The sequence below is a fragment of the Siniperca chuatsi genome, linkage group LG1 (assembly GCF_020085105.1).
Source record: "Siniperca chuatsi isolate FFG_IHB_CAS linkage group LG1, ASM2008510v1, whole genome shotgun sequence".
NCBI classification, from domain to species: Eukaryota; Metazoa; Chordata; class Actinopteri; order Centrarchiformes; family Sinipercidae; genus Siniperca; species Siniperca chuatsi.
Genome location: NC_058042.1, coordinates 10,638,427 through 10,656,821, shown reverse-complemented (window position 1 = coordinate 10,656,821; position 18,395 = coordinate 10,638,427). Strand labels below are relative to the sequence as shown.

The following is an 18,395-nucleotide window of genomic DNA, read 5'->3' as shown; positions in this document are numbered from 1 at the left end:
CCTAAAAAATAAAAGCTTAAGGTGTGCAGACTGCATATGAAATAATATTTGTGTATTTAAAAAAGGGCAATTTCAAGATGTGCTCTATGTTGTTGTTTTATGTTTTGTCAACGCCTATGCCTTGTGTATTTTCTATCAATTTTGTAGACCTCTCCTGCATCATTATTTAGAATTGTACTTGACCTAGGGTTCTTATTTTGAAATGTTTGAGCGGTGTTTCCTTTTTGTTCTGGCTAGCTTGACGCTGCACGGAGGAAACCCATGATCGCAGACTCAACACGCATCCTCACACCACTGACCTGAGCTTAGCTGTGTCCTGCATGTGTGTGCATGTGTGTGCGTGTGTGAGCGGGAGTGTGAGTGATCCCCAGAAACCAGCAGCAGGATGGAGGATCTCAAGGAGAATCTGGGAACTTTGGATTGACGCCCGGGGATAGCGCGCGGTCGGCCTGAACCTCATCGGGTTTCTCGTGGATTTATATATTTGGATGTTGTCTGTTTCCCCCTTTTCCCCTTTTCTCCTAGGCAGTGGGAATTTACATTTGGCTTACAACTCCTATTATTTCTGGCGTGCAAAATGCCATTCGCCAAAAGGATTGTGGAGCCGCAGCTTCTTTGCAGGCACCAGATCCCCAACGATGAAGGTCTGCTTTTCGAGGACCTGTGTGCCATCAGTAACGTGGTTCTGTCCCGGACCTTGCGACAGCTGTCCGACCTGGCCCGGCACGCCTGCTCCTTATTTCAGGAGCTGGAAAACAACATCATTACCACCAACCAGCGGGTCTGGGTCCTCCAGAACAAAATAGGCCAGATACAGCAGACTGCCAGTGCCCTAGACCCTAAAAAGGAGGCAGTGCGTAAGTAGACCACAAGTGTATGTAGCCTACCCCCCTCTCGAAAAAGAAATCACCTTATGATTTACACCTGAGCAATGTGTGATTTTATTCATTCATATCCTACATGTGTGCCTTCATGCTTCGAAGGGCGCCCACCTCTAAATTATTTTTACCCACTTGCACGCACGCCCGCGGCCGCGCTCTCATCCCCCCATTGAAATGTGTCACACGGCTGCATTTGCACAATCACCATCCAGTAACATCGAGATGCATTTTCGCAGCGCAGGATGTGTTGACTGCTCATTCATTTGGCGGTCCAGACTCGGATGTGTGTCCGTCGACGAGGGGGCTGTCTCTGTGTGTGTGTGTGTGTGTGTGCTTACAGGCAGGCAGCGCGGAGCGGAGCGGAGGGGCGTGTGTTGCCGCTGCATTGGCTCAGCATCGCAGTCTCGTTACTGCGGGTAGCGCACGCACACCTGAAGCATGTTCAGGCGGGGTTTTCGGGGCCACAAAAAGGGCCGCCTCGTTCATTCAGGATGTGAATATATGAAGTTCAGGGTCGAGTTTCTGTTAAAACGGGTTTTGAGGTGTGTGTGTGTGTGTGTGTGTGTGTTGGGGTTTTCACAGGCGACTCCCCGTGCGCCAAACCCACCCTTTCCCCATGCAGCGGCACCAACACAGCATCAATAATGAATCCAGATGTCCATGTTGCAGGGTAAATATGAACTGATCATGACTAGAATTCAGCTGTCGCTATAGTTGCTGTGGACGGATCACATAAAAATAAGCCTGATTGGCATCAATGAGAGACTGCGATTCAATGTAACAGCGCGTTCTGTACAGCTACATATTTATGTCTTCTCCAGTCACTTCAGTATAAGACTTTTTATTTTAGACGATCCGTTCAGTGATTTTAGTCCAATTCTGTGCAGTGGGAGTCTTCACTGCTGTAGGTTATCATAATCTGGGACAATAAATAGCATTTTAGGGCCTAAAGCTACTGTAGGCTCATGAACTCCCTCTTTAGATTTACCCCACATCTACACACACATACATCCACACACACATCGGAGCATATGTGTCAATGAGGATGTCTTTATTACACAAATCAGTCTTACTGTATTGCTCTGTTTGCTCTTTGCTGTGGATCTGGATGAATGTGGCTCTGATGTCGAGGACTATGCACTCTCTTGGAATTAAAGTGTGTGAGAAAGATTGTTTTCATTTTGTCCAGCAGAAAGGGACAGACATTTATATTTCTGTGTTGAAGTCCTTGTACAGGAGGCTACAACACTCCAAAAGTCTCTCCACACAAACTCACCACAGCACACTCACGTCTCACTATTCTAAACTCCTTGACAGCAACGCTAAACCCAGAATCCTACCAGTCTATTACACCTGTTGTGCCCAGAAAACCCTGAAATATTGATTTGTTGAGTGGATTGTGCTCTTTGCTTTTCCAAGAGTTTTGTGAATCTCAAATCCAAGAATGCCATAGTGAGCTCATGCAGTCAATAAAGACCCAGTGAGTGAGTGTTTTACTCTAGACCGTGAGATAAATCTTCTTTTTTAAATTAGAAAAAAAAAAAATTCTAATACATACACGTTTGTTTTATAAAATTGTCTCTAATCTTTGCTTCTTTCTTGTGAAATGCTGTAGTTTTACCCTTCCAGGCATCTAAATATGATTCCAGTCAAACAACCTTTCCACTGCGTGACTGTGGGCTGTCCCAGACAAAAGTTGACACTCCTGAAAGAAACATGGTGAAATCTTTGGTTTTCAATCATTAGGTGGTCTTAGATCATGCCATTAGACACGTCCACCATTGGCCAATTTAAAGCATTGTTGACCTGCATCAAAACTCGGGCAGTGTCAGAAATTTAGAACCAAATTCTCACAATGTGACTGCTGCTACGACCCATGTCCACAGACACACCAACCACAATACAGTTTAAAATTATCCAGAATACATGGGCAAGCTAGCTTAATGCTACTGCTAAAAATTTACCACAAACCCCCATATCTAAAATAGAAATTTTATGTTACCCTCTTCTCGCATGCTGCAACTGGCTTCACAATCTTCTCCTCTTCCTCTTTTGAGTTTTTTGATGCATAGAAGTGCCAGTGCTATATGGCAAAAGCTTAGCAAATGGATGATGCAATGACATGTCTGCTTGCATCCGTTTTTTGTTCTATTTAGATTGTAACAGTATGATTCACCAAATATCCATCACACAATCTGACATTTCTCAAAATTGATCATACAGTCTGACACAGATTGTCACCAAGACTTTATAAGACCTAGCTCGCACAGTGTGATATACAAACACAGTCTATATGTGCCTTTACAGACATGCTACCATTGTTTGGATGTGTTGTGTATTGTTTGCTTTTTTACAGTGAATCTTGGCACTTCACATTTATTCTTGTCTGTCAAGTTTCCAGTAAAATCATTTGTCAAGTCAACATCTGGGATCGTTATTCATTCTTCATCTCTATTTTTGGTCATTAGATATTTAATTCATGCAAAATGACTGGGAAAATTGAGAAAATACTGTCTGCATTGGACTTCAGCTTGGTTGCAGGGAGAGCTTGAGTTCTCTGTGGACCAATGCTCATACTTGGATGCCCACCAAAGTTTTGCTATTTTTATTCAGCTTTATCTTCTCTTTTGCTCTCAAATGGCAGCAATAACTCTGATGAGCAGAATATCTCTGTGTCTCAGAATCTCTCTACACACAGACTGAGATTGAATGTCAGTGACAACAGAGTTTCCTCTCTTCACTTGTAGAGTGTATCAAGATTCAAGGCAGTCAATATGGAGAAAACTTGGATTGATCCTGAACATGGCAGTAGGCAGTGTTCAGATGGTGTTGAGACACTTTGTGTCTGTCACATTCATGGAAAACAATGTGTTGTGTTGGACATTTATCAAAACTTGTTCAAATAGTCTGTTCTAGTAGTCATCTGTTAGCTCTAGCAGTGGTAGCAATACAGTAGTAGCTATCCATTGACACATGGCCTTAACTGTCAAAAAGTCAACTATAGTACAACTTTAAGCTTGTTTCATTTCATGTACTCTGCCCTGTCATTCCACTATGTCTGTCTTGAATTAAACAAATGCTGTCCCAAACTATACTGCAGTGGTGCAGAGAAATATATGTGATTCTTCCAATTCAAAGGTTTACTGCTACTTTAAAGGGAAATTATCATTTATTTTATGATACCTGGCAACCAGTCATTTTTTTAACCTAACACTTAACCAAACATGCAGTGGGATCCCATATCACATATTGATATGATATCTGGATTTTGACTGTATAACTTTCTTCAGGGCTGGAGCTGATGATTGTTTTCATTGTTGATTGATTCTCATTAATTGTTTAGTTTGTAGGATGTCAGAGGGTAGAAAGGAATCTGAGTTGTAGTTTCCCAGAGCTCAGGGTGCCATCTTTGATGTAGAGGTCTTGGCATACCAGCCACTGACTGAAGCCAATGTCTAACTATGTAATGTTTCAGAAAGCAAAGGCAAAAGGAGTTCAGTGCAATGCTTATATGTTATGATTCTCCCCAGTCACCACCAAGGCACTCACACCACTTGTCCAACTGAGACATGGGTAAAATTCGAGTTAGTTTGAGATACTAAGATACTAGAGACTGAGGTATCTGACACACCATGAGGATTCAAAGAAATAGCAGCATTAAAAAAGTGACCATCACCTATTGTTAAAAGTTGCACTTTACGACACTGAAAAGACAACAGCAGAAAGCCATCTGACTACTGGCATAAACATATGCTGGTGTATTTCAAATATATATCGCAGAGATATTAACAAAAACAAACTAGACAACCCTTTACATACAAACAGAGAATATGTCTAGTATATATATATATATAAAAGGGGGAACGTGTATCATGTGAATAAATACAATATAATGGCTGAGTAGAAAGCAGCCAAATGCACAGTACAAAAATACTGTACAGGAAGACATGCAGTAATGATGGACAAGATGCATGAGTGAAATAAATAGTGCAGTCTCGTAAGGATGTTAAAAATTATTATCTGGATTATGTTATTGTGGTACAATAATGGATATTTCTTCTAATGAGCCACACCATAATAAGACTGTAAATAGACAGCTATAATACAACAAACATCTAAAAACCTATCGTTGAATTAGTAGCCTTAGGAATTTTTCACCTTGTATATAAGCAGTTGTATGAATTTTGTAAAGTTAAAGCATTAGTCTATCTGCTGATTTTAAAGGGCACTCTTCAAAAAGTGTGCCCTGAAATGAGCCCTCCTTTCCAGCTGTATACTAACCTACGACAAAACAGAAAATCAATGCCGTCATAGTAATAGCAGTGTTTGAACAGGTGCATGTAGATTGCTTTTTGACTCCGGTCAAGTGAGCCGCCGCTTGTGGAAACCCGGTCAAGCCAGCCAGCGTTTGGATTTTCACGCGCGTCTATTCATGCAGTTAGGGTACTGGTGCTTGGAGCGGCCAAAAAAGACGAAGAAAGACTTGTATAGTTCACCAATTATTTCTCAAATTTGATATACCAAATAAAAACGACATTATATTACACATCATATTATAAAATAAGTCTTGTTGAATATGTGACGTCTCCAAAGAAGTCGGTGAATAGACAAATAAACAGCTCGCACACTGCAGGGCTCCGATGTCAGCTTATTTATTGCACCACAGTGATGTTTCGAGCACAACTGCTCTTCATCAGACTCACCAATGAAGTCCAGGGGCTCACCTGATAGAGCGCGCACCCTATGCACCATGGCTGAGTCCTTACCGCAGCAGCAGTAATTACAGTCTGTACAATATGACATGAACGCGGCATTAGCTCAGCTTAGTTAAAACAATGGCGGCAGGGAAAAACAAGACTAAGCGTCTACACCCATGCTAGCAGCTCTGTGAGCCTGTACTTTGGCACAGTGGTGCCTTGAGCTAAATCCAAACATCAGCATGCTAACATGCTCACAATGAAAATGCTAACATGCTGATGTTAAACATTTGCTAATTAACATTAAACACTGCTGAGGCTGATGGGAAGGTAGTTTTGCTCATAAACCAATATTGGACAAATTTTGATCTAATGATGGCAGTATATGAAAGGTCAGCGGATCAAAGTTCGTACAATTCATCCTCTTGGGGACATAAATGTCTGGACAAAATTTCAAGGCAATCCATCCAATAGCTGTCGAGATAGTTAAATAAAAAACAAAATATCCACCTCATGGTGGCGCTAGAGGAAAAGTCAGGGGATCACCACTGTGTACTTACAGTAAGTCCCTGTGGTTTAATAAGCAGCTACTTTTTTGTACCTGACCAACAGCAGCTGGGTCCAGAGACTGCAGCATCTCAGAAGTATTGTCCATATAAAGTTGCTGGCTAACATCCGTACAATCTGTGTATTGGCTGTTTGAAACAAATGAATATGGACTGTAAAACCACCACTGGTCAAATGTGTTTCATGTTCAGTCTGAAAAAAAAAAAGCATGCTGCTTGCATGATCCCAAGACCAGGAGTAAGATTGAAAGATGGGACCACTGTCTGCAGGGCACACACAAAACAAATTTGGTTTTATTGGCACTTTTAGGAGCAGTTACACGCCTACTTCTTGACTAACAACTTGTGTACAGAGAGGGTTTATCAGAGCTTTTTGCTGCTGCTGGAAATAAGACATTTTTTGGACAGTAGAATCAAAACAGTCAGCTAAAAGAGGCTAAAAAGCTGCTTAGAGCTTGTTGATAATTATCTCCATCAGGCGTAAGCCTGGAGGGGATCATGCATTTGGCCGTGTGTGTATCTGTCCGCAGCTAATCTCGCATAATACTGGACCCATCAGCCTAGTATTTTTTGTGCACATTTACAGTATGACTGTATGCTCAAGGACCTTTCGTGGTTGCGGTGATTCACAATTTTTGAAAAACTTTATTGACTGTTCTGTTTTATACCGCCATTGACTGCTGACTCCGCACACCTCTTAACCGGCCGGTAGGTAAATACGCTAGTTATGTCAGTTAAGTTACGTATGTAAGTATGTAAGTTAAGTTACGTTATGTGTATGATGTAAGTTAAATATGTTACGTAAGTTAAAATAAGTCAATGCTGACTTTTGGTTTCACACAGGACACGAACAGCGGTCTCCTGGGTGAAAGTCCTGTGTTTGTTTGACCCATTCATCCACCCCGACCTCGTCCCTACCATTGATGTATAAAGAGAACTTGCTCCAGCGTTGGTTTCTCAGTGGCGCATGAAGCCAAAAACATTTGACTTCTGGGTATAAAATTACCCAGATCTTCCGCATAGCTTCTGTCTCTCTGCAGAGCAAGTGCACTAGTGTTTCCTTTAATGCTGCCTCTCAACAGGGCGGCGCAGTCCCGTGGCTCTAATGCGTGTTCATTATGCCTAGGAAAATAACTCTGGATTCGGATATTTGTGAATTTTAGTCAAAAATGTTTGGATTCGCAAACAAAACTTTTGGATTTGCAAACAAAACTTTTGGATGGCACTTTTAATCACAAATTTGTGAGTGTGGATAGTTTCGCTCTCAAACCTATTTTTTGATTGTAAAATAAAGACACAAAAATAACTCTATATTATACCGTATGAAACTCTGCTAACACTCAGTGTAGGGTGACAGGTTTGGGTTCAGGAGCAGAATCAGTAGAAACACACAGCATACACCAACTTTCCTGGCAGTGAACACACACTCACACACAAGGTGGAAGGGATTTTAATGTGAAAATATTGGTCTGTAGCAAATATATTGTACTGCTCTGGCAACACTGGTTTCTTCCTGGCATGCCATTAAAGCAAATTTAACTTTGAATTTGAATTTGAGAGAGTATGGCCTGTGGCAGCGGGGGACTGCTCTATCTCACTAGTCTGCATAGTAACAGGAGAGTGAGGGAGGCCTGCTTTAACCTTTCAGCTGAGTCAAACTCTCTCTCTCTCTCTCTCTCATCATATGTTTTACTCGCTATTTTTTGTAGTACAACGAGCATCAATTCTGTAGTACACATATTTTTGAAACAGTTTGTTATGGACAAAATGAGAAGAGAGAAGGATAGAGAGAGACTGAGAGCTAACAGTACAGTGTGTGAGCCTCAGTGGTCTGGAAGTATATGTGGGTTTCTTTTTCACTCGCAAACACACAAAAACTCCTACAGTAAAAAGAGAACTAGAGACATATTTACCAACTTTATACTGTGCAACTGGCGAACAGGCTTAATCTGTTCAGTGTGTGTTTCTCTGTGTGGTTCAGGGATCTGATTTCAACCACACGAGGCAGGTTAGGATACACTCTGTCCAGGCACATCTTGTCTGTCTCACACCTAACCACAGACACACACCTCACACCAAGCGCATCAATTAAGATGTTTTCAGAATCCAATATGTGTGATGATTTACAGGCTCTTGTGTCTCTCTTACGGCTTCTTCAATGTCTCTGTCTCTGCCCCCATCTGTCTTTCCCTCTATCTTTGCATATCTGTGTCCATTCTCCTCCTCCTCCTCCTCCTCTCCATCCATACCTCTTCCCTCACTGCCCTACTTTCCCCATCATCATCAGCATGGAGAGACTTCTGCCTCTTGACAGCATATTTAATGTTTAATGCACTTTGATTTCCACCCAGACACTTACAAGCCTGAGAGGAAAGGAGGAAGAAAGTTTGATTACAGAGTGAAAGGGAGAGAGACAGAGAAAGATAAGGGAGGGCTATGGTAGTATAGGGCTTCTGATTTGAAAGGAGAGGAAAAAATAAAATTCTGAAAAGGGTAAAAAAAATATCAAGATGGCAATAGAAAATGCTGACAAGAACATTAAAGAGCTACACCCGCTTTTAGTTTGAACATGTCCACCTCATATATTCAAACAACACAGAGTCTACAGACATGTTAGCAGCTCTGTGAGGTTGCAGTGCCTTTACCTAAATGCTAATGTCAGCATGCTAACATGCTGCTGTTTAACAGGTAATGTTTACCATATTCACAACATTTGCTAATTAGTGCTAAACACAAAGTACAGCTGAGGTTGATAGAAATGTCACTAGTTTTACAGGTATTTGGACAGAAATTGAAAGTTTGACCTGATGGTGTCGCTAGAGAAACTACAAGTTACAAACTATAAACTACAGGTGATGGACGGCCACAGACCATGGACGTATAATAACAAGTGGATACCGGACTTCAAAATGGTGCCCACTCACTTGAAAAGTGCTCACCCAGCACATGAGCTAAAAATGTTTTCGTGTTTCCAGGTTTGTTTCCAATGTTGTGCAGCCCACTGCATGTGTGCATTAGTGTTTCTCTCCCTGGCCCCGCCCGCTCAGTACCACTCGGCCCATAGACTTCACAATGGGATGACGTCATGCCCATAAAAACGTCATGCCCAAAATGCTTTTTGGGCAACAGGGAATTTTTTTCGTTGCATTATACCGAGAGTGACAAATTGGCTGCAAGGCTGAGTAGCTCTCATGCTATGCCACAGACTCTCAGCCATGGCCCAACAGCGACTGACAGTCGCTACAGGTACCTTTGATTCTTACCAATAGTGGGCCTAAAACATAATGCTCAAAAAAGTTTATCCCCTTGAAAGCATGACTATTCTGTGCAACTTTAATGACAATAATCATCATTAGATTTTGAGATATTATTTGTGCATTTTGGCCTGAAAGTGAGGCTAAAGAAAAACAATTTTTTTTCAAAGATTGTTTTTTTTTGGGCTTCTTGCCTTTATCTGATAGGAACAGCTGAAGAGAGACAGGAAATGTAGGAGAGAGAGAGAGTGGGGGGTGATATGCAGCAGAGGGCCTCCTACATGGGGCACTCGCTCTAACAGGTGAGCTACCTCGTTACGTAACGTAACGTTTAATACATGCATGGGAGTATCCAAGTGAACATGGTTCATCCTCTGGTGAGAATGAATGTCCTCATTTAATGTGATTAAATGATTGCACTAACACAGCTCAATCGATCTGATAATTTTTGTATACAAGAGTAAATGTTGAGACAAAAATCCCAGACTAACATTTCCATCATCAGTGAAGATAGTAGTTCAAATAAAGAGGATGAAGGTAGTAGTGGAAAGGCTCAGGGAAGGGAGGACTTAAATCATTATCATCATTATCATTTTTTAAATTATTATTTTTATTACATTTTGATCAAGAAGAATAGAGCTCAGGCAATCTCCCCTTCTATCTCTGTCTGTCTTTCACTGGTGTCTCTTTTTGTTGTGTTTATGTTTGTGTGAAAGAAAATAAGAGATAAACACGACAACTACCACAGCTAAATCAAAGCATATGGCCAGCATATGTCCACTTATGTTACCACAGAAACATGTGGGCATGACATGTGGGGGGGTCACGAGAGAGGGTTGTGGTGACATTGCGTGCGCAGGGATGTAAACTTACACTGTCGTACACACTTTGTTATTATTATGAGCACAAGACAACAGAGCACCCAGCTGCAGCTCTGCTTGACTTACACAAACACACAGTTTATTTCATTCAGCTCCTCAGAGTCTCTTAAGTCATGGAGAGTAAAAATCATCATTGCACGTTTTCTGTTCTCATGGCCCAATTACCTCTATGTTAATTTTCTCTAAAGTGATTCCACTGCCTCATATACAGTAACACACACACACGCATAGAAAGTTGACATGCTTTCAGATCAGCCTTCCCATACCAGCAGGTAAACACTCACATACCACCTCACACAAACTTAACATAACACTTACACTTACACACACACACACACACACACAACCCGCTGAACTCTTCTTTCTGTGTCTCATGTTATCATTTGAAATTCTGCTTTAAGTGCCCCTGTCTCTGTTGCTGTTGCAGCCTGTAATAAAACATGCATGCAGAACTTCTTGGTCTGTACATCACAGCACTCGGCCGGCTGGATGGCTGGCATGCTCGCTTTCTGGAGATCATTCCTCGTCTGTGCAAGCTGGCCTCTGGCTTTTTCATGTTGTTGTAGTTCTGCTATAGCTGAGTAGCAATGCCAAAAATAAAGAAAACTACCCCAAACTTTGGCTCATATCTTCAAGGAGAAAATATTGGCTGTATAAAGCACAGACTAAAGCAAATAGTTGCTAACAGCTGTAAAATGTGTGGTAAAATACACTGACATGTATACATAGGTAGTAACAAAAAAAGTCTATGTATTCATATTTTGCATATTCATTTATTATTATGTTGATATTTCATCATAATTACTTCTATTCTTAATATATGAATAATGTTTAATGCAGGTCAACTATTGAGTAATAACAGTTATATTTTATTTAAATACATCCATGTCTCTTTAAGACAGACTGTCCATTTTAAGTCATTTAAGGAGCACTTTAAGGTAGTTAGTTGCTCGCACAGAGTGAAGCCACACAGTTTTTCGACTGTTGTCTACTTTCAGAATATACAGACAAAGGGCGGCATTGGAGTATTTTTTTTAGTTTAAATATTATTTTAAGCGAGTTTATTTTGTATGAGTGACATCTACATGCTTTCATGTACACGAGGAGTTGTGTGTACATACTGTAGAATAAGAAACACAAGTCAACTTAAGGTTTACACTTTCTACTAAGTTTTGGATCCTAGAGAGAGATTAGACTGCTAATATAAAAAGGCAAAACGCAACAACCATATTTAACCTTGATTAACTACAACTTTTGTGATTTCTGCACATGAATTTGCTTTAACAAATTATAACTACAACACTAACAGGATTATGTTCTTTTTTTTAGAAAAGGTTAAAGGGTTCATCCAAATAACATTTACATTCACTGTTAGCAGAATGCAGTGGATAGTTTTGGTTTTATTCATCAAGAATTCTGCCACTGAGACTTTCGCCATTTCCCCAACACAATGGAGCTGACTTTTTTCTTTCGCCGTGCTTAATGGACAGAGCCAGGCGAGACAAACACACTTTCTCTTTTATTCCCTCTTTCCAGTGTTTATGCTAAGCTAAGATAATTGTCTCCTGGATGTAGCATCAGAGTGGTACCAATCTTCTCATCTAATTCTCTGCAAGAAAGCGAATAAGTGTATTACCCAAAATGTCGAATTGTTCCTTTAACCTTTGCTTTGGTGATATAGATGCATGTTGCAAATTAAAACATTATGATTGGTTATGTGTAATGGAGCACCTGACTTTCAGGGGATCTGAAAACGTAACACTTCATTACATGATTATTATAAGTAATAACCTAAATTGTGCTCATAATCTTGAGATGGTGATAAATGTAGGCTACTTTAACATGACAGAATCAGGTGCTGGTTACAAACAACCTGTGTATACTGTAACAGATATACAAAAAATAGACAGTGACAACCTTGTTGCATTACAGTTCTGTTTCCTGGTAAAACTTGACACTGCAGCTCAGTGTGTTGTTCCTTTTTGTTTGTTTCTGTGTGTGTATCCAATATGTCTGTCCATGCATAAATGCCTCTCTGATGTGTGTGTGTGTGCACATTTGTGTGTCAGCCTCCTGTGACATGCTAAACTGAACTGTCCTGAACTGCTGTCATCTCTGTCTGGAGACCCCATCATCAACACCATTCCCCCAAAAACCTTTGACAGATGACTGGGGACCAAAAAAATGCACATACTCAGCAATCTCTCTGGGTCAGTGTGTGTGTATGTGTGTGTCCGTCAGTGTCTGCACACTGAGTGGACATCTCTGTAATATAGTGACTCCAGCATTTAGCATAAAGTTCAGTGCTGTAATTCCACAAGTACCAATGAGTAACTTTTTACCTTGTGTAGTATTACGTAACACTAGACTTCAATAGACTGTAAAGTCACTGCTCTCAGAAAAATAGAGGCTGTCAGAAGGATACAGATGTTGTCGGTTCTTTAGGAAATGGTACATTAACAGAGTCACTACTCCTTAGCAACAAGAGACAGTGGAAAGGAAACATACAGTATCTAGTGTAACAATGTAAATAGGTCCTTTATTGGCTACAATAAAGTGGGGGAGTTGTTCCAGGATGAAGAGAATGCATGTTCCATCCATGTTCAACCTAAAACGGGGGGTTAAGTAGAACTTTAACTCTTAATAAATAGCTCCTAAGGATGTTTTTTTTACAAACCTATTTAGTCATGGACATTAAATAACTTGTGATTTATACATTATTAGGGGCTTTAAAATTTAAATTAAAGTCATTGATGGCTAATCACTTTTAATGTGACTGTCTGTACACACTTAACTTTAAACCAAACTCCATACAGCAAAAAGATGATACTGTGCATAATTAACTTCAACTGAAAAATCACATAGCATTCTACATATTTCTTTCAGTTATCTTTTTCTGTATAAAAAGTAGGTCATGTATGAATTGAGATTTATAACAGTTAACAGATGGATGGATGGATGGATGGATGGATGGATGATAGACAGACAGACAGACAAAGACACTTTCTCTTTTATTCTCTTTCTCTCTACCCCTCATTCCCTGACTCACTTAGTGATTTCCTCTCAGCATCACAAGAAAGTTCCACACAGAGGCTCTCACAGATGGTCGTTTTTGTACTCCGCAGGGGTGCTGTTGGCAAAGAGAAGTCATGTAAAAACATACAGAGATTAAAAAAACGAAATGGAGAAGAGACTGAAGAAAATAAGAATATGTGGAAAATGGAGTTAATGATGAGGGAGCACAAAAGTGCTCATCTAAACATAAGACACACTAATTTTTAAACAAAGTCCTTTTTAACCCCTCCTTGAACTTAAACCTTATTATCTCTGTTTCTTTATGCCAGATTTGTTAAATGCAGGTATAATGGAAGTTTTTGGAGATGTGGTTATTTCTCCATTGGCTCAGCAGGGCTGTTAATACTACCGTATAGCTGGAATGACCCGAGCTGTCAGTTGTTGTAGTCTGGTATCAGCAGATGACAAAAATAGAATGGGAAGCCAATTATATCAATAATGTTGTGACCATGTGCTTGAGCAGGGTTCAGAATATGGACAGCAGAGATTATGAGTATCAACTGGGGATTTAGGGGCAATGCATGGACGGTTGAAATGCTTTTCAACGGAAGAGCTTCTGGATGGACTTAGTAAACTCTCAGCATAAGATGGAAACAGATGGAGTCAGAAAAAGCTTAGGAGAGGTTGTCTGCTGCTTGTTTTAAGGACTGAGCTGCTCTTAAGGAGTTCCTTAGAACAGATTGTCTTTGTAAGAACCTTAGCACGGGGTAAAGAAGAGCCAACCTAATTGGACTACTAGCAACCCCTGCCTTGAAAAGTCAACATGCTCACCATATTGTGCAGGCATTTGTGTGTGAGAGAGAGCCAGTGCATAAAGCGGTACAGTTTTCAACAACATTAAAGTATGTGAACACACATTGTATATTAAACAAAATTTTAACATGCTTCTTTCCAAATTAGAAACAAATCTGTGCTCATTAAAGAAACTTGCTATTGGTTGAATTCCGTGGCTGATACAGTGTATTAAGGCGAGGTAAATTAATCCAATTTCACAGCGGGCTGGTGAGAGGTGAGGACAGCCGAGCCAAGGCTGCACTAATTAGCCATATATCTGTCACTATCAATTGTATCAGTGAGTCTACAAAAGCCAACCACTTTCTTCTACATCACACACAAACACAAGCATATATATATATGTACACACACACACACACACACACACACACACTCCTCACAACTACAACCTATTTTCCTTCACAAACAGGTACTCCCTTTTTAGGAACCTCTCCTACTAGGATGTCCATACCTGAGCCACACAAAGGATGCAGTGAGAAGTGACAGTATAAGATATAAGAGTGTGAGTATGTACTGTGTGTAGTCTATGCATGCGTGTTGTATGTACTGTGTCCTGCTTGATGAGCGCGCTAATGTACTTCTGGATGACAGGCCAGAGATGCGTTAGCTAACGCTGCAGGCAACCACAGCTGTTACAGGGGAGAGGAGGGAAAGGGCTCAGGAGAGGATATAAGGGGGGGAAATTATTAACTGGATGAAAATCTTGAGCTGTACAGTAAAAAGACAAAGAGTCTAGCCATGCTACCAGCTCTGTGAGGTTGTACTTAGGCACAAGGGTGCTTTGAGCTAAATGCTAACTTGCTTACATTGACAATGTTAACATGATATTGATGTTTAGCAGATGGAATGTTTACCATGTTCACCATCTTAGTGTAGTGTGTAGCATGCTAGTGTGTAGCATGCTAACTTTAGCTAGTTAGCACTAAACACAAAGTACAGCTGAGGAAATCTCAATTTGCAGGTATCTGAAAGCGTTAGATGAAAAGTTAAAGAATCACCAAAGTTATTACAATTCATCATGAGCGGAACATGAAAGTTTGAACCACATTTCATGGCAATTCATCTAATAGTTGTCAAGAAATTTCACTCAAAACCCCAATGTTAAACTGGTGGTGGCACTAGAGGAAAAGTTGAGGGATCACCAAAGTCATTAGGATTCATCGTCTGGGAACCATGAGTGTGTTCAAAATTTGATGCCAATCCATTCAGTGAAAACTGAGATATTTCTGTAGATAAGTGAAAGCTTTGACCTGTTGGTGGCACTAGAGGAAAAGTCAGGAGATCACCAAAGTCATTAGGATTCATCCTCTGGGCACTGTGAATATCTGTACCAAATTTCATGACAATCCATCCAACATTTGTTAAGATATTTATGTCTGGACCAAAGTGGTGGACCAACCATCAGACCGACTGCTGCCACAACAAAAAAATTGGGGGAATTATATCCGAGGAGAGGAGAGAAGGGGAAAAAAGTTGTTTATCCAATATTATACAGTACTAATACTTCAGATACAACATGTGTAAAATAATTACAGTATCCTGACAGATTCTGCTCCCATTCTATGATCTTGTAATTATCACCACACAGTCGAATAATTACAGTAGCAAGAAATTACAATTAACCGATTATGTGACTTACTGGGGACTTCCCAGCACTATTGTGTGTGTGTGCTTTACCCAGCAGATTACTCCACTGAGGCCAAGTCCCTACAGATGACATGTGATAGCAGATTAATAGCCTAACATATTAAAGTCACAATCCCTATTATTTCCCCTTGTATCAGTGCTTAATCAGTTAATATCTAACATCTGAGGACTTCTTCACCACTCGGAGCTCCTCTGTGTCACCTTCAGCATAATCTAAAATTAATCACAGTAAATTGGCATATGGTTCAATTTTTCTGTACAGTTGTTTTCCAGATATGGACATTACGCAACTAAATGTGCTGCTAAATATGCTTATTACTAGGGCATATTTATTTGTACAGTATAGCACATTTCATACACAAAGGCAATTCAAAGTGCCTTGCATAATGCATTCAAAATAATTGTCAATTGATGCATCTACAGTAAAAATGTGTAAAGGCAACTGATCAACATTAGGAAAGAAAAAAATCGAAGGATGTTAATTGCACTTGCCAAATATCCAAGACACACTAACCATATGTCAATAAATGTATTTTATTTTAGTTGAGTTTTTATTTTGTATTTGCTCAAATCAGGGAAAACGTTAATCTAGACCAAATTTAAAGGTGCAGTGTGTAGGATATAGTGGCATCTAGAGGTGAAATTGCAGTTTGCAATGATTTGAATACCGCTCGCCTCACCCTCCCCTTCCAAGCATGTAGGAGAAACTATGGTGGTGGCGAAACTTGCAAAAAAACACGAACGGCCCTATACTGGTGCCAGTATTTGGTTTGTCTGTTCTGGGCTACTGTAGAAACATGGCAGTGCAACATGGCGACCTCCGTGGAAGGGGACCTATAGATATAAATGGCTTATTCTAAGGTAATGACACAACAATTCTTATTTTCAGGTGATTATACACTAATGAAAACATACTTCCATTTCTGCCAATAGCTCCTCCTAAGTGTTACACACTGGACCTTTAAGTGACGTTTGGAGGAGACTGTCCTCCCAAGAAAAAGACAGCATGTAACAATATATGTTTACATTCAGGCAACAAAGACCTGTAGTGGCCATAAGAATAATAATTATAATAGACTTTATTTCTACAGTACAATTCGTGCCTAAAATGTAACGCAAAGTGATTTACATTAAAAGCAAAGAATCATGCCATTTACAATAAAACAATAATACAAGGATAAATACAAATATAATTGCATAAAGTGTGATAAAGTTATCAAAAAGCAATTTTATTATGACTCTTGTTTGTTGGGGCCAAAGTAGGAAATAGGGTGATATTGTTTTAGAGCCATATAGACCCATTTCCTACCGACAGTTAACATTTCTTTTAACCAAGATAACCTCAACCAAGTAACCTTAACTAGTTTTTGTGCCTAAAACGACCTAATCAAACATTAACCATAGCAGTGTCATATCAGAAAACAATTTTGGAAGGTACTGTCAAATGGTGTTGTTTGCCAATAGGGGGCATCAGATCCGAAAATGCTTATATATCGTTGTGGAGGCTTATATATCGTTGTACAAACATTGTTGCCAGATTGGCCAGTTTTCCTTAAATTGGGCTACTTTTTATTTGATTGAGCGGAACGTGATCATTTGAGCTACGTTTTGTACCATTTGGGCGGTTTCCTCCAATTAAAAGTCATATGCTATATTCCAAAGAACCGACACCTCCTCTCTCCAAATAGTATAGAGACTGACAGGGCACTGAGCTCAACCGATCAACACACGATAACAGAGGACTGATGACACACAAAAACAAATATCATTTCAGTTGATTACAAATAGGGTGAAAGTTTATTCTTTAAATTGTGTTCAGTTTAAAAGTCATAATTGTGATAAAAGGAGACTTTTATTGTTTAATGAAACATTGGTGGAGGTTTTCAATAGTAATCATGACTTTGGGTGCATCTATACTAATAACAATAATATACAAAATAGCCTACTAATAAAACAGAAGACTTGAACACTTTATTTTTCTTCTTGCACTTGAATTCAGCCACTGAACATATCAGCGAGGCTCTGAGGGGCCAAATTCCTTATCTCCCTTATCATACCACCCTTGAATTTATTTTTTCATAAATACATATGTTAGACAGACAAAAACCCCTCTCAGATAACAAAGCAAAAAATTTAGCTATTTTTATGACGGGGCGGTCTTGAGGCTCTGATTGGGTTATTTGGTGTCAGTCAAATGTGGCAACACTGACTAGAAATTTCCAAATTTTAATTAAAAGCTTGCCATATTCCAGAATAAAATAAACAGAGCTGCACATACAGTGATACTGACAGATTCAAATCAAGTGTCCGTGGCTGGGCAAACCAGACCTTTAATCCATGCGTGTTAAAGTGAAGTGGAGCCATATGGTTTGCAGTGGATCAGAAGCAGTGATCCTGAGAATGATACAGCCCCAGCTGAACCTTTGTGCAGCGCATTTACGCCATCTGATGTTTATCGTTGTAGCGTGGTCACAGCCCTGATAGCACTGATCTCACACAATCACATCGCTCATTATCACATATGGTAAACGGCTTATGCATGTTAATATAGCGTTGGCATTTTAGTGCCTGTACCATGCACACTGCTGAGGCTCTAAGA

At 40.0% G+C, this 18,395-nt stretch overlaps 1 protein-coding gene and 1 long non-coding RNA gene across 6 annotated transcripts in view; one reads left to right on the top strand and one right to left on the bottom strand.

The window, feature by feature from the left end:
- Nucleotides 1–242: 242 nt before the first annotated feature.
- nhsb (Nance-Horan syndrome b (congenital cataracts and dental anomalies)) overlaps nucleotides 243–18,395 on the top strand; it is a 54,965-nt gene continuing 36,812 nt past the window's right edge. For all 3 annotated transcript variants that reach the window (XM_044192396.1, XM_044192387.1, XM_044192377.1), the window contains exon 1: nucleotides 243–857. In XM_044192396.1, coding sequence (XP_044048331.1) covers nucleotides 578–857 — 280 coding nt within the window. In that variant the 5' untranslated portion in view covers nucleotides 243–577. The remainder of the gene's footprint in view (nucleotides 858–18,395) is intronic.
- The window catches only part of LOC122874494, a 44,677-nt gene continuing 38,250 nt past the window's right edge, over nucleotides 11,969–18,395 (bottom strand). Inside the window, exons 5-6 of one of the 3 annotated variants that reach the window (XR_006377622.1) lie at nucleotides 13,329–13,409; nucleotides 11,969–12,887 (exon numbers count right to left, since the gene is read on the bottom strand). This is a non-coding gene — a long non-coding RNA (uncharacterized LOC122874494). The other 2 variants (XR_006377621.1, XR_006377620.1) reach the window with 2 other exon arrangements.